Here is a 20,703-nt window from a genome sequence, read left to right as displayed (position 1 = left end):
AGATTTCCAGATAGACTGTTTCTCCACAGAAACCAAATGCAGTCTGATCAGCACAGCTGGTAAATGTTTCCAAAACAGAAAACAAAGGAAACATGACCATAAATGTGAAATCAGAGGTATCCTGCTACACCAGGACAGCATTCCTTTGAGCTTACAAATGACCAACACCCCCAAATGACCACAGTGACAATCCGCTAAAGTCCACCTTGACCAGCCTCGTCACACAAAGAGCGTTTTCATGTCCAAAGTTACGTGTGCACAGTGAGCTCATGGAAAATGTGGCAATGTGCATGGCTTCAAAGAAAAAATGACACAAGCTTCCTTTTTCTCTTCAGTGGTTATGTTGCAAATAAAGCGTGCCGAATGGTTCACTGGACTTTCGATTCTGGTCAGAGGGTGGCCTCGCCAGAAGGGGCCAAGCGGACATTCTCTTTACCACAGCAGTTTGTAAGACACAGACTCCAGGTTCGGCTCTCTTCCCCAGGTAACATGGGTAAGACGACTCGACAAGTCCCCTGGGTCCCTAGAGGCCTGTGGGACCGAGGCAAGGGGACCGAAGATTTGGGGGAAAACAATTAGTATTTCACTGAGCATTGACTTGTTCCAGGCAGGGCCCTGATGATGTGAGTCTTCACTTTTCTCAATGACACGAAGCAGATAGTATAACACCTACTGCATAAATATACAAACTAAGGTTCTTAGAATACAAGAAATCCATTTACATAGTAATTAGCAAAGCTGGTTGGGATTTATCCGTAAAGCCATTTCTTTAGAATGAAACATTCTGCCACCAAGGAATTAAAACATTAACCATTGCTTCAGTTGGCACCCATGAGATCTGAGTTTGAATCCATGGAGTTGACTTTTGGAATCTTCGATTAAATTCCCCATGAAATGCACCAAGAGCCATCAACTAAAACGGACCCTTGTGCTAATTTTGCTTAAAGAGATACTTAAGGTAGAAACCCGTAAGTTAGATCTTACCATAGGTGACTTCCTTGAGATTTCTTTGACGGGGATGGGAAAATTTTAACCCGAAAAGCCTAAACGGACCATAATAAAAATGCCTTGATGTGAAAAAGCCATTTCGTTTTATAGCTGCAAATCTCGGAAGCATCCCTTCCTTTAGCCGACGAAAGCGGATGATGAACATGAAGCACGTGGCGAGGGGAATCTGCTTTTCACCGTTTCCAGGTATCTCCAAAATATCCACAGGTCATAGTAACGATCAGAAGGTGCAGAACCAGCGAGTTCACTGCCGTAAACTCATAGCCATGCGTCCGGACCTCATGCACGAACCTGAGTGCCTACGTTCCGTACCATCAGAAGAAAAGTGAGATTCACCCATCCGGTCCAAGAGGAGGCATCTGATTAGCCTCCCCCATGCCACCGGCGACAGAGAGGGAGTTTCAAACAGTAGTGGATGGGCGAGAAGGCCATCTGCCTTAAATTCACTTGACGTCACGGCACATCCTCTGTGAGCATATTTCAGTAGAAAGGCTGATCAGATCCACTCTGGGGGCTGAGGTAAAGTGTGAGGGAGAGAAACTCACCTTAGTCACTGATGCAGGACAGATAGAAATGGGCTCGCTCAAGTTCACTGTTTCGAGCTTCATCCCAACTGTGAAGAAATGGCTTCGCAAATCTGCATGATCCTGCGGGGAAACAGATACAAATACTGAACGCGCTGGTATTGCAAATCAGCTCGGTAACTGTCTGGATGCTGTCCTTGAACATTTTACTGGGCAATTGAAATCAGGTTCAAAGAATTAACCCTCCCCATTTTAGATTTCTAATTATTGCATGATATTGCAGATTTAATTATTTTTTTTGCGAGTTAAATTGCTTTTCCAGGAGAGGGGAAATGGCCGTCGTGGCCATGCTTAAATGTACACAAAGCCAAAAATTCACAAGGCTCTGCTTTGATCTTCCTAGGTGCTACAGCACAGCAGCTAGAGCTGCGATCCGTCATCAAGAACACGGCAGGAACATCTTCAGGAAATGTGGCCTCTGGCCACTGGAGCAACTTCACAGGGCTCCGGCCAGTACCTGCCTCCCCACTCTGAGGAGGCACAGCTTATCGGTTGTCGGCGGCTAGCCAAAGGTCTTGGAGATGTCTGCACGCAAGGGCCCGAAACAGCCCTGTGGACAGTCAGAGCCTGACTCCCGCTCAGTGAAGATAAGCAACGCCTGTGTCTAATGGTCCGGCAGTTGTACAACCAGCTCACAGCACCCCGATGTGCGCGCGACAGCACTTTCCTGCTTTCTCACGAGAATGAACCTCAATCTCCGCTTCGGCTGTGCCGCAGCGGGTGGAGCCGGCGGGGCTCTCGACACCAGGGTTTGTCTTGCTGAGCTGAAGGTCCCCTGTGGGGAAGGTCACCTCACAAGTCACGGTCTGTATAAGGAGTAGTGTTGGATAAAGAAATGGATCCGAGGCTCGCCCCTGAGGAGAGCGTAACTACAAATCAATCTCGCCATCTCTAGATGCATCAGTTGGGGGAGAAGTACAGAAATACCTGGGGGCTACGACTTTCTTCGATCTGCACACCCACAGTGGATTTTCAGTTAACTCAACGACGCCATCCCACACCCAGTTCTGAGGATCGGGCAGAGGCCCCGCGGCGGTGCCTGCTCCCCGCACGAAGGCGGGGAGACAAGGTCGGTGTGCGACAGGGCACCGAAGAGGCACTGCCTAGAGAACTCTCGGGCACCCCGCTGCTTTACCGGGGAAGGGCCAGACCACCTGCGGACCCACGAGGACCCCTCCCGTCCCCGTGGCCACGGCAGTCTGGGCAGTCTGCGAACGGCTAGGCAGCGAGCGCTGGGTGTGGCTGCAGCCAACGATGCCACGTCCGGCGGACGGGGAGGTGGCCGCAATGCAAAGGCGTGTGCGAGGGGCGCGATGCCCCCCGTGACACTCCCGGGAAGAACCAGCCCGTCCTCGACCTTTACCAAAGCCTTAGGAATTTAGAATCAGCATCGTACGAAAATGATGCGTATCAGGAAAAGCGCGAGGGAACGTTCTCAGGTGCCGGCGATGGTTTTGATTTTTTATGCTGAAAATAAAGCGTTTATGTTTAAGGGCGGCTGGGGAAGATGGGTCCAGAGAAAGAATTTAAAAAGAGACAGTGTGAAGGGTTGATGCACATTAACACTCGTCAGCCACAAGGCCGAGGCCGAGTCAGAATCCTCAGGTGCTGGGACAGAAACCCGAAGCTGGCCGCTGGCCGACACCTGAATGAAAAGACCGGCAATTAACGTCCCTGTCAGACATCGACGCCCCCGCATGTCACTGTCAACGGGGGACGGAGGCACCTGAGTGGATTTTGCAGATAAACATTTTTCTCTTTCAAGCACAAAACCTTTTAACTTTTTGAGGAACAAAAAAAAAGAATTATTCTAAAATCATAATGAAACTTTGCTTGAATATACTCGACGAGTTTACGCAGCCATTATTGCACTGTTTGACAACATGGATAATGTCCTCGGGTACTAATGACACGTTTGTAATGCTAATGACTGGCCCGGAGGAATGTAATATTTTTCAGACGCTCGGGAGGCTAAACATCCTTGACACACACGGTTCCCCCATCGGGGGAAACGCCTAACTTCTTCCAGACGCCGCCATCGCCGGGGCTCTCCTTGCCTTTTCCGTCTCTCACCTGTCCCCCCTCATCCCCCCGCATTTCTGCACAACCGCCCCGACAGCGTTCTGGGCGTCTGGTCTACCTGCCGCCCGGTCCCCTCTTGATTTCAGCTCGTGTGCCCTCTGTTTACCCCATAGACTTTGTTCCTACCATTGCTCTCAGTAGAGCCAGCGCTCCTTGCAGGGCTGACCCATGGATGCCAAGGCCCTTTGACACCCCAGGCTCCCGGCTTGACCTTGACCACTGACTTTGAAGTCTTTAGCCGAGCCTACAGCTATCCTATCTCTGCGCTCTGAGCCATACGGGAAAGGTCTCTCCATCACAGCTCCCAACGCTGAATGAAATCTCTGGGGCCCCCAGGAACCTGCATCAACATCTGTCCTTTAACCACTGCCTTATTTTATTCAATGTTATCTAGTGGGACCCAGCAATGGTGGCCTTTCCTTAGAAACAGGACATAAAGGCTCAGGACGGCAATGTGCTCCCCAGGAAAGCGTCTCCTCTCAGGGCTGTAGACTGTGCTGTAAAGGCCTGCCGTTAATGAAGCCGGCGTCTTCTGCACCACGCACTCTCTCTGGGTTAGGAGGGATCGCTCCATGCGGCTCCCGCTCCCTCTCTGCCTTCTCTCCTGGGTCCACGTGCACGTCCAGCAACCCCCGAACATCCGCCTCTCCGCTCCCCCAGGATCAACACCAGTCACATCAAAAACACACGCGGCCATACGTGTGACGAAAATAAAACACGAATATTTTTAAACGGTGATTTATGGTTGACAATATTTTCTCCTGATGACGTTAAAATATTTTTAAACAATTTTTAAAAATGCGCTAGTGACCAAAGGCTTCCTTCAAAACGAGGTTTTCCTTCGTCGATCATGGCTCAGATTTCCTGCATCTTAAAACATTTCCGTGAGGTTTCAGTTGCAAGTACACACACTTCTTGCTTGTGGAAACGCATCTGTTTTGGTTCCACACTATGCGAAAACTCTTAAACTCTTTTGTTTAATATCCTGGAATAAGAAGCCAGACATTTTAAAAGGGAGCTGTAAAAAAACACATCCCTCTATTTCCCAGCCCTAACCTATGTTTTCTTAAGACCACTTTTTAATCGGCACTTTTTTTTAAAAAAAGAAAGAAAAATCCTAGTATGACCACATAGAAATCTCACCCATTCCAAAGGTTAAGTCAACATAATGGGAATTTTTTAAATGTAGAAGCGAAGACACGTAATGATTCTGAGTTTGCCTAAATCTGCTACTTTAATGCTCACTGTATTCATGGATGATGAAGTCAGGACCTTTTTACTACAGAGGCAGGATAATCCTTTCCAAAGGGGCTTGCCGCTGAATCCTCTGGCCACTGCAAACCTTTTAAAACCATGCCAGATAGCCAGGGAACACACACAATACTTTCCAAGCAATGCCAAACTCTCTCACTTATGTTACGTAATTTATCCAAGAGAGATCCCAATACCTATTTATTGAATTAAGCTGACAAAACATCAAAAATTGGATGCTTTCTTGACATCCATTCCAATTCTACATTCTATTATTCATTCGATAAGGATTCATTAGATACCGCTGAGATACTGCACACAGTAGGCTATCAGATGGTGCACAGTACACACATAACTAAATGCCGATTTATCAAATGGAGAAGGAAAAGACAAACAAAGAACAGCTACAAAAGACCCAGGCCTAGGAGAAATTTCAGAACAAATATTTTTACTTGTAGTGTATAAAAATGATCATCGCTCTGACGATGGCAGTCCACAGAATTATAGGGTGTGAATCCTGATCTGAACTATGAAAAGCACGAAACTTAGAATGACAAAGAAAAGATTGGGAATGTGGCATGGTAAATTTGGTTAGGGAAGCTGGGTCTAAAATAACGATTGCGGCGTTTGAGTTTTATATAAAAGGAGTCATGTAGACACTCCTGAAAAATATAGTTTCTTTTTTAATGATACGAGTTCAACGCCAGTGAAATTCCAAATAGGCCGATACACAGACCTTCTGAGCTGTGTGTGTGTATGTATACATGCATCCATATTAGTACATGAGAAAAGGTACAGATTTGTTTTCTCATTGAAAAACAAATTTAATCAACCCCAACCATTTACTTTGGGCCGTTAATGCAGTCAGAGTATGTGCATTCATTTATATAAACACCGGCTAATCATTCTCTGCATTAAGAAGACAGAGTTCTTGGCCCCTGAAGATGATTTGCAAAACCAATTATCTACTGAGAGATAATGGGAAATTCACTGCGGTCTGAAAGATATGCGATGACCTTTGCAGAAGTTCTGGAGAATCATTCACACCTCGCAACTGCTGGCCCGGGAACGCTGTTATTCCTGAAATCACGAGGGATGACTCAATCTTCGGCACATTTACAAATCTGCCTGTCACGTTCAAGAAACACTGTTTATTTGAATGTTCCAGAGTCCAGTGAAAGTTGCTTACAGAAAAACTCCTTCGGCTGGCAACGCCATTACCATCTGCATTCATCGCTACACGTTTTATTTCTGCCTTCGAGTGGTTTTATATCGATCAGAGGTAAAATACCATTTATTTTATTGGAGGGCTGTCGTACCAGCCTATGTTAAAAACCGCTCTGCGGGGAACCTTATTTTCAGTCGACCGACAATGTAAAAGAGATTGTGTGTCCATCAACTCCGGTTTTCCGCTCCAGTTTCGTCGGCTTTGCTGCCGAGAGGGGCACGGGGACCGCTCTGCGCTGAGACTAACTCGGTTTGGCGAAGCAGTGACAATGACCACGTCGTCGACACGTGTCAGCCCTGCCCTTGTGCCAATGACTCCCCCCTCGCACAGACTGCTGGGCAGGAAGCGTCCCCTCTGCAGTGAAGAGATTAAGGCACAGAGAGAGTAAGTGACCTACACACGGACACGGCTCCCCAGAGCAGCCGGGACTCGAAGGCCATCGCTGGCTGGCTCTCAGGTGACAGGACGCACTGGGAAGCAAAGACTAAAAAGGAGCTTTTCTTCGAAATTGCTATTTACTAAACAAACAGAACACCACCCTCACCACCTACAAGCGCTAAAATTCTTATTTCGAGGACAGATGCTGCCAAGTTCCAGTGTGAGAGTTATTAATACTGATCACGGGCTTAAAACCTCCAACGTTTGCTGTTGATTTGTAACTAGACCGCGGCTTATGAAAAAAAGCGTGTCGGAGAGAATCCCGACGCTAACAGGGGCCTCCGAAATGCTTCCGTGGAGTCCATCACGGTCTTCGTCCACAGGGGACGAGCAGTGCTCAGCAGACGCCGTCGCGGGTCCGTTAATGTAACCGAAGAGATGCGTGAAGCGAAGGCCACTGCCCCTCGGCCACCCCGCGTTGACGCCGCCTTCCGCGTGGCCAGTCAGTGGCCCCCAGACAGGCGACCCGGGTAAGCGCGGTCCATCCCGCAAAGGCCACACGGACCACGCGACCTGCCGTAAAGACCGCGCGCGCAGCACTAACGCACGCGAGTGCAGAGAAAGTGGGTGACGTGGTTCCCCGAATCACGCCGCAGCCCGAGTCCCACTGAGAAGCTTGAAATTCCGTGAGAAAAACGACGGAGGGGGGATAAACACGCACTACGAGGCTGGGAAAGAAGTGGGAACCAGCCGCGACGCATCCGGTTGTTTAAGCTTTCCGGTCTGCGTGGCGTCTCACTTTATTTCACCTGTGAAACAGAGGTCGCGGGGAGGAGCCCGTGTCTGCGCGCACACTGGTCACCTACAGCTTTAACCATTAGCCTCTGGTGACGTCGTCACCTTAAAGGGACGGCAAGGCCCGGAAAAAGGCACCAGCTGATTCCGGAAGAATCAAACCCAGCTATGAAAGACATGTCACCGCACAGAGCTGTCCTAATATGTCATCGGTGAGCGAGCGCCAACCCAAACTCCTCTGGCAGAGTGGCAAACTTCAGGGTGAACCCCGACACCCTTTATCGAAGGGATCAATCTATGCGCATTAATCTACGGAGGGAGACGTGCAGTATTACTCACCGAGAGACAGAAGAGGAGACAGGAAAAAAGAAAGAACGACCGATCATTTTAGGGGCCACTCTCCCCCCCATGCCTACCAGACCGGAACCCCCCTCTCTACCTTTATATAAGGTCGTGCCCTTATATAAATTGGCATGTGGCTATCACAGACTCCCAAAGCTCCCCGTCATCCCTGCCTCATTAGATAAACACGCCTCACGCGATATGAAAATTTGAAGAACGTGGCGCAGGGGAGGATGAGTTCAAACTAATTAACACCACACAATTAAAAAGCTCTCGGCGAGGACTTTAACGCAGAGGAGCAGTGACTCGCTCCCTGAGCAGAAATCACATCTCAGCCCACGTCCCACAGTCAAAGGCCATGGGAAGCTTCCTCGGGTAGTGGCTATGTTGCAATCGATCTTTAATCCTTTTTGCTTATGAAATAAAACGGACAACGAACAACGGATAGGCAGTTCGGCCCCCGTCCACATTTTGTTCGGTACCAAACTCATTTGCTGGATCACGCTTACATGAATAATTCTGTCAGTTCCAATAAGCCAGTCTGGGGGTCCACCGAGAACTCAAACGCCGCATAGGCGTCTTTTCAAAGGCCCAATTAATCTGCGTAATGTCTAAGAATAGACTTCGGTGGAGTCAAAGGAGTGCTTTAATTAGTATTGCGTTCAGATCAATATATAACGAACTACCCTTTAATTCCTGTGCTCGCATCAACATAACATGTCATGCTAAAAAAAGACCCGATGCAATTCATCTTATTTTTCCTCTTTCTGTTACACCAGCGATCTAGTGCTCCTTTGCTCATTAGAAAATTACTCTCACGTTAGTTTCATCCGAAGCTGGACATTAAGATGTCAGCGTTGATTAAGTCCACGGCTTTATTACACTTCAATGCCACTGCGCTGAACTCAGTTTAGCCCAAGGAATATTTATAACGAAAGTGCAATAAAAAGATCTGTACATTGAACACTCACAAGCATGTCCATTTTTTTTTACTTCCAGCCGTAAATAGCAGTGTTATCTACGAGCCGCGCAGGAAATCAAGTTAAAAAAGAGAGTTAACGAGGCACGGTAGCGTACGCTTCACCCTGAACCACAAGGTTTCTTACGTGTGATTATAGCAGACCTAGTCCACAGGAAGTCCAAAAACAGGTACGCTGCTTAGCTAAAAAAAAAAAAAAGAAAAAAAAGAAAAAAAAAAAAACAATAGAGGAAATGAAAACGTCCTTCGTGGATTAACATTTTAAAACCACGAAAGCCTCGTCAAGGTGTGAGAAATTCCACTTTACGGCGCCACTATGAAAAAATAAGCAAGGCTGACCGTGCGCGTGGAGCTAAGCAGGGGCCACGCACCCTCTTCCCACAATTGGTTGATTCTCTCCCAACAAGTGATGGTGTCTTCTAGTGTCTCCACGGCCACGCTGTAGGTCTGCGAGTGCTGCGGGCCGGAGGCCGCGGTGGCCGGTGGCCGCTCCGAGGGTCTGCTCCCCGCGCCCGGCCTCACGCCCCGCTGACGGCATGCGGCTCACAGAACTATCGCCAGGCGACCCTTCCGCCGAGAGCCCTCGGTGCATCCTCTACACGCACCCGGGGTGTCTCCACCTCTGCGCTGTTGGTACATGAGGCCAGATACTTCTCCGTCTGTCCTGTGCGGTGTAGGGTGTTTAGCCGCATGTCTGACCTCTGCCCATTAGATGCCGGTAGCACCGCCCGACTGCGACCATCAAAATGCCTTCGGGCATCACCCAAAGGCCCCGAGGGGCGAATCCAGCCCGACCGAGACCCACACGCTCGAAACGTCAACGGAGCCTCTACCAAAAGCAAGTGAGCGACGAGCCGCTGCACATCCTGCTGCTCACATGGTCGGCATCGCTTAACACCTGCAGGAGTCGTTTTCTGGTCCTTTGTTACAATGGCGCTTAGCTGGCTTGCCCTTTAGATATCCTCGTTTACGTCTAACAACTGTGCAAAAGTAACAGGAAAAAACCCCGACCTTGGGATGCAGACAGATTTGCGTTTGGGTCCGGGACCCACCACAGGCTTCCTGTGGCGTAGGACGAGAGATGAACTCCTCGGAGATTTGGGTTTCCCCCGTGTGCAGTTAGACTAATGCCTACCACGCCGGGTTATCGTGGGGATAACGAGACTAGGTACACGGTCTGCCCAGGACAATTTCCCATCCTGCCGGTGCTCGATGTTGAGACGCTACTAAAGCGACAGTCCCCTGGAGAATGACGCTGGAGTTCAAGAGAATTATCTACGGCTTCGTTTGCATTTTTTTTTTTTTTTTTTGCTCCGTGCCCTGGTCTGCTATCCTAGAGGGTGTGAAAGGGTTCATGGCTATCCCGGAGATATTCCACAGGTGTGTGACTTACCACACGAGAACGAGGACTTAGGACACTTAGCCGTGCCTTCCTTGCACATCGCCCCCTCACGTGGGACCTGCCGTCTCTCAGAACCGCTAGAAGCTCAGAAACCATCGAGGTCGAGCGAGTGGACTGATCTGTACGAAATCGCAAGCGAAGCGACTAAATTTCCCCAACTCCTTTGCAAACTAGAGGCGCGTACGCCATGCATGCCTGTATTTACTTTTAGGAAAATGTGCTAGGAAAAAATTAATCCATCGGGATCTAGCTATCTCGCCGGCAACTGCAAGAGCGACGTTATAGAGTCAGGTGGACGTTTACCTGATTCGTTTATGCTGGTCTGTCTGGTTAAAAATGGGGCTGGAGACGAAGCCGAAGGCAGATTTTAATCTCGCCCTCGACTTCTCTGCCGTCGGGACGAGGAAACACAAAGAAGGACGGCTCTCCGAGGACGGAAGAAAGAAAACGGAGGCGTGAAGGGCCCCCACGCCTTTACTGACACCCCCGGCACCCACGCCCCCTTTCCCGGGCCAGGAGGGCGTGTGTCGAAGGTCGGGGTTCGGTGACACAGAAGTGCTGGTGCGCTGGGGCCCTGTCGTGCGCCCCTCGTTTTACGATTTAGCTCTATCAAGAGAAGAGAAAGTAAGGCTGCATTCGAGAGATGGGGATGAGGGGTGTGTGTGTGTGTGTGTGTGTGTGCATGCATGTGTGTGTGTGCATGTGTGTGTGGGGGCATGTGCATGTGCGTGCATGCGTGTGTGTGCGTGTGTGAGCATTGTGTGCGTGAGCATGTGTGTGCATGCGTGCGTGCGTGCATGTGTGTGTGTGTACGTGTAGGGGAATATTTTCATTTTATGACCAACGTTGGAAACTCAAGAAGCAGCATTATAAACATGCTACTGAGTGTTAAGTCACGAAAAGGGGTCGCCTCTTGGGACCATGAAACTTCTCTCTACGGCGGTCTCCCCACTCGAGAGAACCGTGATCTGCCGCTGCCTCTTCATGAAAGGCGCCGTGGGGGTCGAGGCATGGCCTAACCTGCCAAGGATCTGTGTGTGTGTGTGTGTGTGTGTTTAGCCGGGGGAGTGGGGGAGGGCATCTCCACACAATTTCATTGTGGTTTACGATCACGTCCTCCTTATCAGAATTATAATCAATTTTTAATTATTCCCATTAACGGGGATTAGCATGGAAAATCCGAAAGAATTAAAATGTGACACTATGATCCCTCTGCAATGTTTCTGTTTTATAAATAAGAGAGTTCCTCCCCCTCCACATAGCCCAATGCCAAGTTCATACTAATACACCAAGTTCATACTAATATTATCTTGCTTTCCTGGACCATGCACCAGCCAGAGCCAGAATAATCAGCGGCCAACAAAAGCCATGTGGGGAATGATAATTCACAGAGCAGAGAACCAAACGTTGACTATATTCTTACATCCCCAGTGGTCAGAATTAGGAGCAAGTCGCTGTCGAGCAGAATGCAGGCCCCTGACATCAATCAAGCAGTAGAGCGAACTCTTTACGCAGCTGGGGTTAGCGATTTTTACGGTAACATGTCTCGTTTGGCCAAAGCTGCCCTCTGTAGTATGGGTCTTATAAGATTTTCTCCAACGCTCATAAAAACGAGATGGTCCCCGCAGTCCTTTTTATAGCTACAGAATTCACGTGTTTCGGTTCAAGAGCCCAGAACGCACGAGGAACGACCACAAATGAGCTCTGCCGCCCCTGCCTCTACATCGCGAAGGGCGGACGTTACGTAAACGCGGCCTCTCTGAGACTCGCCACCCCGGAGGGACTCTGCTCAACGGGGCTGTCCGGGTCGTCAAAGAACCGAGGACGGCACGGGAGGGAAGCGGCACTAGCCTCGCAGAGGCCGCGCCTTCAGGCCCAGGTGTGAGCTGAGGTACGGGCCGCCGGGCAGAAAGCTCAGGGGGTCAAGTCAACGACAGCGGCGGGGTCACAGGGGGCCAGCCGGCCATCCGATAGCAAAACGGCCCCCTGTCTCAGGCAGCCTTTCTTTAAAGGAACCATTTGGGTCGAACGCGATGCCACACAAACATTTACTGCTCGATTATCTGGGATCAGACGCTCTGCCAGGTGAGACTGAGACTGAGTCCCCTCACCCCTCCCCGCCCCCCCAAAATGAAGTTCTGTCCTTCCGGGGGGAGCCTGAAGCAGATCTGAGAGAATCTAAGTATCCCACCTGAAGGCCGAACTCAGCTACGAATTTTTTCATCGTTGCCGCATTTAGCTGCTGAACAAGAGGGGGAAAAAAAAAGAAAGAAATCAGTCGCCGTGGAAACCGCAACATCACAATCCACCCTAACAGAGCAGCTCCGGTCCTTTCTCATCGCGTTGGCTGTACCAGATGGAATGAGCAGGAGGGCTCCTCTCCCCTTGCCACGCTCGAAGTCTCGGAGGCGGGAACACAGGAGCGCGTCCTCTCTCAGGGTTAAACCTACAGTCGCACCGACAGGTGGACAGGTGCCTGTGACTCCTGGCTGGAAGGAAGTAAAGCCGATAACGAGAGGCGGGCTCCGCCCGGACCACGAGCAGCCCACCGGGCGGAGACATGCGCAGAGTCTTTCCTCCTTCAGGTCTCTCTGCTTATGTCACAAAATAATGGCCACGTGCGGCATCTTTTTTTCTTTTTTCTTAAATCCATTTGTCTTCTCTCCGCTGCGCCTTCTAAGCATTAATGCATCAGGGAAGCGAGGCGCAGCGGGTGACGTTCGACAGGCGCCACCTGAGCCCACGCCAAAGCAGCCCCGACCTGCTGTTTTTGCCAATACTGCGATCTCCTCATTCGTAGATGTCGAGTCTACCCTTGAAGGCGTACCTGGTAGGTCTGCATCATTCTGGATCTGTCTAATAGCTACCTGTGTCAGGGACGACAGACACTGAGCCGTGGAAGGGACCCCAGGAGCTGGGCATTTTATCTAAGTTGTAGACCAGGCACATTCTGAGTCCTGACAAAGCAAAAAAACTCGGTTATCGTGACCGCGTCTGCCTTTACCTGCCACGGTAGTCACAGATATTGATTGGGAATCAGTCAGGGAGCCAATAACGAAATGGACCACAGCAAGTGTCCCCGGTGTACGAATCCCATGGGAAGACGCATCCCTCCTGGGCTTCCAGAAAGACGGAAATAACCCGGCAGCAGTGGGCAGCCACTGCCCGAGCACACCCTCGCCTACCACAGTCACACGCCACACTCCAAGGGCGTGGGTGTGACGCCGGGAAGGGCTGCGAGCCGGAACGCAACACAGACCGGCCGGGAGCCTCGGCCGAGCCGTCCCAGCTCCGTCGTCGAGCTAGAGCCTGGTCTTCTCTCTCCTCGGGGGTCTCCACCCACCTACCTGTCTGACAAGGTACCAGTGTGACACCGCAGCACCTTATGATATGTGACCGTAGTAAAGACCCAGAGGGCTGGTACGGGCCAGACACACGAACACAACCCCACACGACCAGGCTGAGGCAAGAGTCAGCCTCCTCCACGGCGCCCCCAGTGAGCGGCAAGCAGAGACCCTGCGAGCTCGTGGTCACGGGGATGTCACGGGCCGCGGGCTTCGCAACGCCGAGGTGCTCTCTTAATTCCCGTTCGTCCCGGATGGTCCTCTCGGTGTTCTCGACGACCTTGTCGCCTCAGCCACAAAGTGACCCGGGGTGTTTTTAGCTGGCCATGCAAATACCAGCGGGTTAGATGCACCATGCCGTGACAACTGAGTCCTTTCTTTCCTTTCGGTAAGCGGTCACCCAGCCACTCACAGATTTACTCCACCGAAGCTATACCGATGACCTCTCACGAGATTGTACTCTTCCAAGTTGATTTCTGTACTTATTTCTTCACTAATCTATTCAAGAATTTTTTAATTTAGGGCCTATTATGTACCAGGCACTGTTCATGGCACTGGGGGGTGGAGCAGTCATCAAAATAAACGACCTGCTTTTATGGAGCTTACATTCTAGCTCAAGGAAACAGATCAGACGCCAAAAAAAAGCAAATTGATACAGAACGTGTCTGGGGATAAATGCTAGGAAGAAAAATAAAGCAGGTGCTGGTGCAGAGAGATGCGGGTAGAGAATGCTACTCCCTATTTTAAACAGAGACCTAAAGAAAGGGGAGGGAAGAAACTGTGCGGGCATCTGGGGTGGAGTCGCCTTCCAGGCCGACAGAGCGTTTCTGCCAAGGCCCGCGAAGGGGCCCTTGGTGTCGGAGGGAGAGCAGGAAGCCGGGGTGGAGGACGGCATGTGACGGCCCGGGCTGGAGCGGTGGATGGGCTCAGAGCGCGTGCAGGAATCGGACCGTGCAGGACCCCGGACAGCGAACCGCGAGCGGCATTTTGGTTCAAAAGCATCACTGGCCACTCTCTGAAGAACACGCCGTGGGGAAGCAATGACTCTACGCTGCGGAACGTTCTGAAACGAACGCAACGGTCCGGGAGAGAGGGATGGCCGCTCAGCCCAGGGCGGTGGTGACAGACGAAGGGAAGCGCGACCGGTCTGGGAACGATCTGGGAGGTCGCGAGCCGACGGGCTCTGCCGACGCGCTGAACGGAGGTGCCCAGAAAGGAGTGGCATGGCGGGCAAGAGCCCGCAGCCTTGAGGGAGGGCCCGCGTGCAGGGCTAGCCCCGGGCGGGCATCGGGGAGTGTGGCCCATAGACAGTGGGTGCCCGCGAGTCGAAGAGTGGCCCGCTGTGCCGAGACTATTTGCCCAAACCATATGGTTTTGTAGTAAAACCCCTGGCTTCCTTCTGGGTGTCTGGAGTTTGGGTACGTGCCAGGCAGGGGGTGCCTGCGGGGCCAGGCCCCAACGGCCTTCCAGAGATCATCCCGTGCGACCTCTCCCTTTGCTGATGTTGCTTCGTATCCTTTCGCTGTAATAAACTGTCACCGTGAGTGCGACAACACCCACGCCCCGTGAGCCCCGGGATCTGCCACACCTGGGCTAGACCTGGGGACCCAGGCACAGAGGCGAGGGAGAGCGCGGCCCCGAGGAGGAGGCCGCGGTTCCTGACGTCCGGCCGCAGGTCCTTGCACTTCCCTTCGCTCTGCTGCGAACCTCCAAACACCGTCTTTGAAATGCCGAACGCACGAAGGTTTTAAACTTCTTTTAAATGACGCACGGAAGTTTAAGCCACGGCAGAGATTCTCACGGAGGGAAACCACACTGTCTGAGACTGTGACAATGGACACGCTTGTCCGAACCCACAGAATTCCCAGGGGGGAGCCCCGGGTCAGCCGTGGAGTGTGGGTGACGGCGACGTCTCAGTGCAGCTTCATCAGTCCTGACAGAGGTCTGGCTCTGCCGGGGATGCGGACGGTAGGGGAGGCCGCGCCCGTGTGGGGACGGGGGCCGCGTGGAAAACCCTCTGCACCCCCCCCCTTAATTCTCCTTAAGGGATTAAAATGGCTAATGGATTTCAGTGACATTTCGAATAATGCTCCTTCCTTGAAAGTCAAGGTGTTCGTGAAGGATACAAAAGCGGGCGCTTGCTTCCGCAGCTGCCGGCCCGCATTCCTCTAAGGGGAAGAGACTTTACTTCGACTGACGGGCAGTTTGGGAACCGCGGTCTCCCATCTGCAGATCTTTCGGATGTGTGCGTGAGTGGTCAGGGAAACCTCTACAGTCTAACATTCGCAGTCAAGAGGGGTCACAAATGGAGATTACAACCGAAAAGAACTGCAGAGAAGGAAAAGTAACAGTGATTAGAGAAAGCTCGTGAACGTCTGTCGCGTGAAATAGTCCATTAATCATACTAAGACTCAAGTTCGAGTCTCCCTGGGCCCTAGTTTTTAAAACTTAACTAACTTCCCCCAAACCCAGCCACTGGATCTGAGTGAAAACTCAGAGAATTGGCAGCCTGAAAGGGCATAAGAGTCACTGGCCACAAAAACCAAACTAGTCCTGTATTCGCTTCATTTTTTTGATGCTAGAAACTAACTCTGCGAGAAATCTCCCTGGCAGTTCTCTGTGAAGACAAAAGTAAAAAGCTTTTCCTGAAACCGGGGCGTGTCACTTTGACGGCGGGATGTGTCATAAGTTAATCATCAAGTGATGGCTTGCAAAGGTTTCATAACAAGTAAGGAAGAAAACCAGGGAGGGACCACGCTAATTTGTGGTGAAGTCACCTCAATATATTCATTACTTTTCAAGAGTAAATCAGTGTTAAATAAATTGTTTCAGCAACCTGTTAGGTCTCTCTCTAAATAACCATGCTGGCTTTCAGGAAAATGAATGTATGCCATTATTTATTTTTTAATAAAATGCATTTTTTCTCACCTTCGTTTCTTTTGGTATTTCATTAATTACTTATCTTTCAAGTGAATGTGCAAGGTAAAGAATATCTCCATTTTCCAAATAAAGGGAAATCAGAATTCCCAGTAAAATATGGTATCCAAAAGCCACTCGTATTTCCTCAGATCGCGGGTTTGTGAACTTGCTCGTACACTGTTACTGTGTCTGTTCGTGATGGAATCTGTCAGGTTGCATTTGCAGACATAACTACACAGATACCAATGGAAACAGGTGAACACACTCTGCAGCCTTAATGAGCGTCATTCCATCGAAACACCCATTTCATCTGAAGTGTAAACACAGCAGGAGGAATTGCTTTACGCTCCTGCTGTGCTGTCATTAAATGGGCCGGGCTCTGACTTCCGTCCTGGAATAGCTAAACGGAACAGAATGGCAATTTTCCATAACGACCTGCAGCTAGGATGAGACTTTCGACTCTCGGCTGAATCCAAAGAACGAAAGAGATAAAAATAGGTTTGCCTGCTGAGAAGCAGTGATCATCAAAGAGCGGTAACAAAGGAAACGTAAATTTAAGTTCTATTTCTGCACCCCGCTCACTCAAACTCCTGAAAACCCTGAGATGGAAAACTTCTCGTTTTTATGCAGTGAAGCAACTGCTAGGAGAGTCTGAACCTCATCTCCTGCCCCTACGATGCGCCCGCTCTGAACGTAACTAGCTCCATGTAGGTAGAATAAACCAGTAGAGAATACCACGCGTGATATGATTTCTCAAATTGCTATGCAGACATAAAATGTGGTTGAGCTGGGTTGAATGGTGTCCCCTAAAAATTCACATCCATCCACACCCAGGGAATGCGACCTGGTTTGAGAAACAGGTCTTTGCAGGTGTAATCAGGTTAAGCTGAGGTCCTACTGCATTACCGTGGGCGGAGCCCAAACCGAGTGATCGGTGTCCCTGTAAGCAGGGGAATCACGGGCAGACATGCCGAGAGAAGGCCGTGTGGATGCTGCCACCACCCAGGGGACGCTGAGGTGTGCGGGCCACCCCCGGACTCCAGGACAGACTCGAGGCAGGTTGTCCCTCAGCCTCCGGAAGGAGCGGGGCCCTCGCTTTGACGTCTCGCCGCCAAAACTGTGATTGGAGAAATTTCCGTGGTGTTAAGCCACCCAGTTTGTGGTGACTTATTTTATAATGGCCTAGGAAGCAAAAAGAGTGATTGTTTTCACGATTTCAAAATGAAATGCCTAAATGCTTACTCCATACAACGTGAGGTTAAGAAACTAAAACGGCCCATTTCCTTTCTATCAACTGAAAATAAAACATTCATAAAAGTACCTCACAAGCTTTAAAACATAATTTTCAATTCAACCAATTTGTTACATACTAATTGCCTTTTTCCTATGTCCTCCGTGTGGTAAGGCCCTGTGAAAAACAGAAACTATTGACTATCTTCTTCTCTTAAAGCAACTATCAGTTATGAACTGATAATCAGGTACTCCAGCAAAGCACCAGTCTAAACGCGAATAGAAAGATATCGAAGTGAGAAAAGAAAGTAACTGTTTTGTGAAAATGTAAACAAATTATTAAACCTGGGAACCAGATCAGCGGGCTTTTGCAGAGAGGAGTTGTTCAATAAATGTTTAATGACTTAGTAAATTTTTAATTAAAAATATATTAGGGTTATTAGTTTATATCTTTGGAGTCTTAGCATTCATAGTTTTAAATAATAAGTCTGCACATCCAATTAATCTACAGCCCCATTAACTCAAACGTTTTTTAATTTAAGGAGTTAAATACACAAGTCTATTCAAGACTTAGTTCCCTTATTTGACAAATATTTGATGAATACTATTGTAGCCAAAAAGTTGTTTGAACGGATTCAACGATAAATAAGACAGACATGGTCCTTGCCTTTCCGAAGCTTCAAAAGTTATGGATATGACACAAAAAAAATCAAGTACAGTTGAGCCCTGGGTGATGAGGCCGAGCAGAGGGCAACCGATAGAGCTCCACCTCATCTCGGCGAGGGACAGAGGCCAGAGGTCCGGGGAAGGACTCTTCTAGGGAACTTATGTGCGCAGTTGAAGGATGAGTAGGAACAGAACAGGAAGGATGAAACAGGTACAGAGGGCGCGTGAACTACGAAGAGAAGGCAGGTCCGTGGGCAGCTCGGGCCCGAGGAGGACACAGCGCCGCTGAGCCACGGAGACCGCAGGGGGCCGCGTGACGAAGCCACACCGGGCTCCGCGCGTCTCGGGAAGGCGCGGGAGCGTCGCCCAGGAGTCCAGACCTCGCGGCGGTTACCACGGGGAGTGCCAGAAGAGACGGCGGGCCAAGCAAGAGCCCGCATTCACCTCCCTAAACTCTCACCGAAACCAGAGTCGAGAGAGCTTTTATACGGAGACACAAACCCACTCGACAGCCAAAAGGTAGAGAAGCTAAAATGAAAACGCACGATAAGCAACTAACGTAACGCGCTCGACAGAGCAAAATCCCGAGCCTTCGGCAGAAAAGCTGAGATCCCTCGGAACCCAGTCACGCCAGGTGTGCTCGAATCTGGGGGTGAACGTGAGCAGATACAACCAGGGGGCCAGGAACGGTTTGGGAAGCACGCAGTGGGTCCTGCAGGCGCCCTCCCCTCCCCCACTCTGTATGGCCACTGTCCTCCCCTTCCCCTCTGAAGAGGATGAAACAGGTGGCCCCCCGTCTGTGGGAGTGGCACGTACCACTCAGCCCAGGACGCCGGCAGCTGGACCCTGAACCCCAGGCAAGAAGTTAAGAAACTCCACCAGGAAATCAGCTAGAGAGGAAGAACCACGGGACAGGACGCAGCCCTGCCAAGTGGCCTTCGCTGACCAGCCCTGTCCACAGCCCTCAAATCGACCCTACCGCCCAAGAGCAGACAGTCAGCGATGTTCAGATATTTGACAAGAGAAAGCCTCTAACGAGAAGAACAGAAACCAAAAGCAAACAAGCCATTCAGGGAGAAAAAAACAAATCGAGCATCCCAACAAGATAATCTCACGCTTCCACGCCCTGAGAACACAGCGTGGACCGTGTACGGCCCCGCGGCCGTGTGCCGGCCCTTTCGGGCCTGGAAGGTGAGGTGGTGTCAGCCTCCGACACCCACAGCCAGAGCGTGAGCGAGCAAACGGTGGGGGGGCGTCCCCCACCCCTGTGAGCTCTGCACAAGAAGAGCTGGGTTTATGATGTCCTCCGACCTGGACGGGGCATTCCTGTCCAGATCGCAATATTCTATTTCATGGCTGTTTTAAGCATGATTTTAAAAGTAGGAGGAGCCCGGCGACCCCTTCCAGGTGCGGAGCGTTTCTCCGTGTTCTGTCGGCATCTGGAAGAAGGCATGAGCGCCGCGGACATGCCGGCGAGCTTCTGGAGCCATCCGGAACGCTGATCCATCACGAGGAGCATCATTGTCTATTAGTTTTTACCAAACAAATACCAAAAACAGACTTGCCGTATCTTCCTTTGTTCCATTGGTAAGGGGCGAGCAAGGGAAAATGAGATTTCTACAATAACACATTACGGAGAAAAACCTGAAGACACATTAATCTGTTATCCTGGAATGCGGGTCTTTGCGAAGATTACAAAACATTAACAGAACGGAACAGATAACATTTTAAACACTTAGGATGGAAACGGGCCGAGGAGGCAGCTTCTTTTAAATAGTGGGAAATGATGTGACTCGGGCAAGTTTTCACACGGCTCACTCCCAGACAAGCGGGCCCACGTCTTACCTTAAACACTTCCACCGGAAGAGGAAACTTTGCAGCGTCAATAAGGGATTTTTCCAGAGCACATTTCCACTCAGAGGCCATCTTCAAAGGATAGATTTCTGTATCAACAGCAAACCACAGAAGAGTTTAAGGACTGAAATACTCTGCTGAGTGGTTCGTGCTTGAGTTTTATCTTCCCCGGATTTCAGAGCAAGCCGGCACACTCAGCAACCACCGTAAGAATTCACACCCTGCCCTCCATAAAAGGCCACCTGCTAAAGGGATTTGCTGAAGTTAAATAGCAACTTGGGATTCTGCTTTCGGAAACAAAGAATATCTGCAGCATTCTGTTGGCATTCTGCAAGTAATTCGATGGCATAAAACACATTAGCAACATCTCCGGTCATCCACTGCCCCAAATTCCATGTATTACCTGGGAAGTAATATCCCCTGATGAAGAACTTATTATCTGAAAAATGGCTAAACTAGAAAAACGACTCTTATCTGGCATTTTTGGTTATTACAGCACATTTTTCACTAAACTTCTAGGCGCTCATATGCTGAAAATAGTCCACGTAAGTCAGAAAATTATTAAAAGGTAAATTAAAATTAACCAAGTTTACTGTTGACACTCGAAACGTTGAGAATGTACCGCATCTTGCCCACACCTT

At 50.1% G+C, this 20,703-nt stretch overlaps 1 protein-coding gene across 4 annotated transcripts in view; it reads right to left on the bottom strand.

Moving 5' to 3' along the window:
- The window catches only part of SFMBT2 (Scm like with four mbt domains 2), a 172,807-nt gene that overhangs the window by 61,652 nt on the left and 90,452 nt on the right, over positions 1-20,703 (bottom strand). For all 4 annotated transcript variants that reach the window (XM_016136408.2, XM_016136406.2, XM_016136405.2 and 1 more), the window contains 2 exons: positions 20,054-20,151; positions 1,554-1,655 (listed from right to left, as the gene is read on the bottom strand). In XM_016136408.2, coding sequence (XP_015991894.2) covers positions 1,554-1,655; positions 20,054-20,151 — 200 coding nt within the window. The remainder of the gene's footprint in view (positions 1-1,553; positions 1,656-20,053; positions 20,152-20,703) is intronic.

Source organism: Rousettus aegyptiacus, unplaced genomic scaffold (assembly GCF_014176215.1).
Source record: "Rousettus aegyptiacus isolate mRouAeg1 unplaced genomic scaffold, mRouAeg1.p scaffold_m13_p_10, whole genome shotgun sequence".
NCBI lineage: Eukaryota > Metazoa > Chordata > Mammalia > Chiroptera > Pteropodidae > Rousettus > Rousettus aegyptiacus.
Note: the sequence above shows the minus strand (reverse complement) of the source record. Positions and strands in the feature narration are given on the sequence as shown.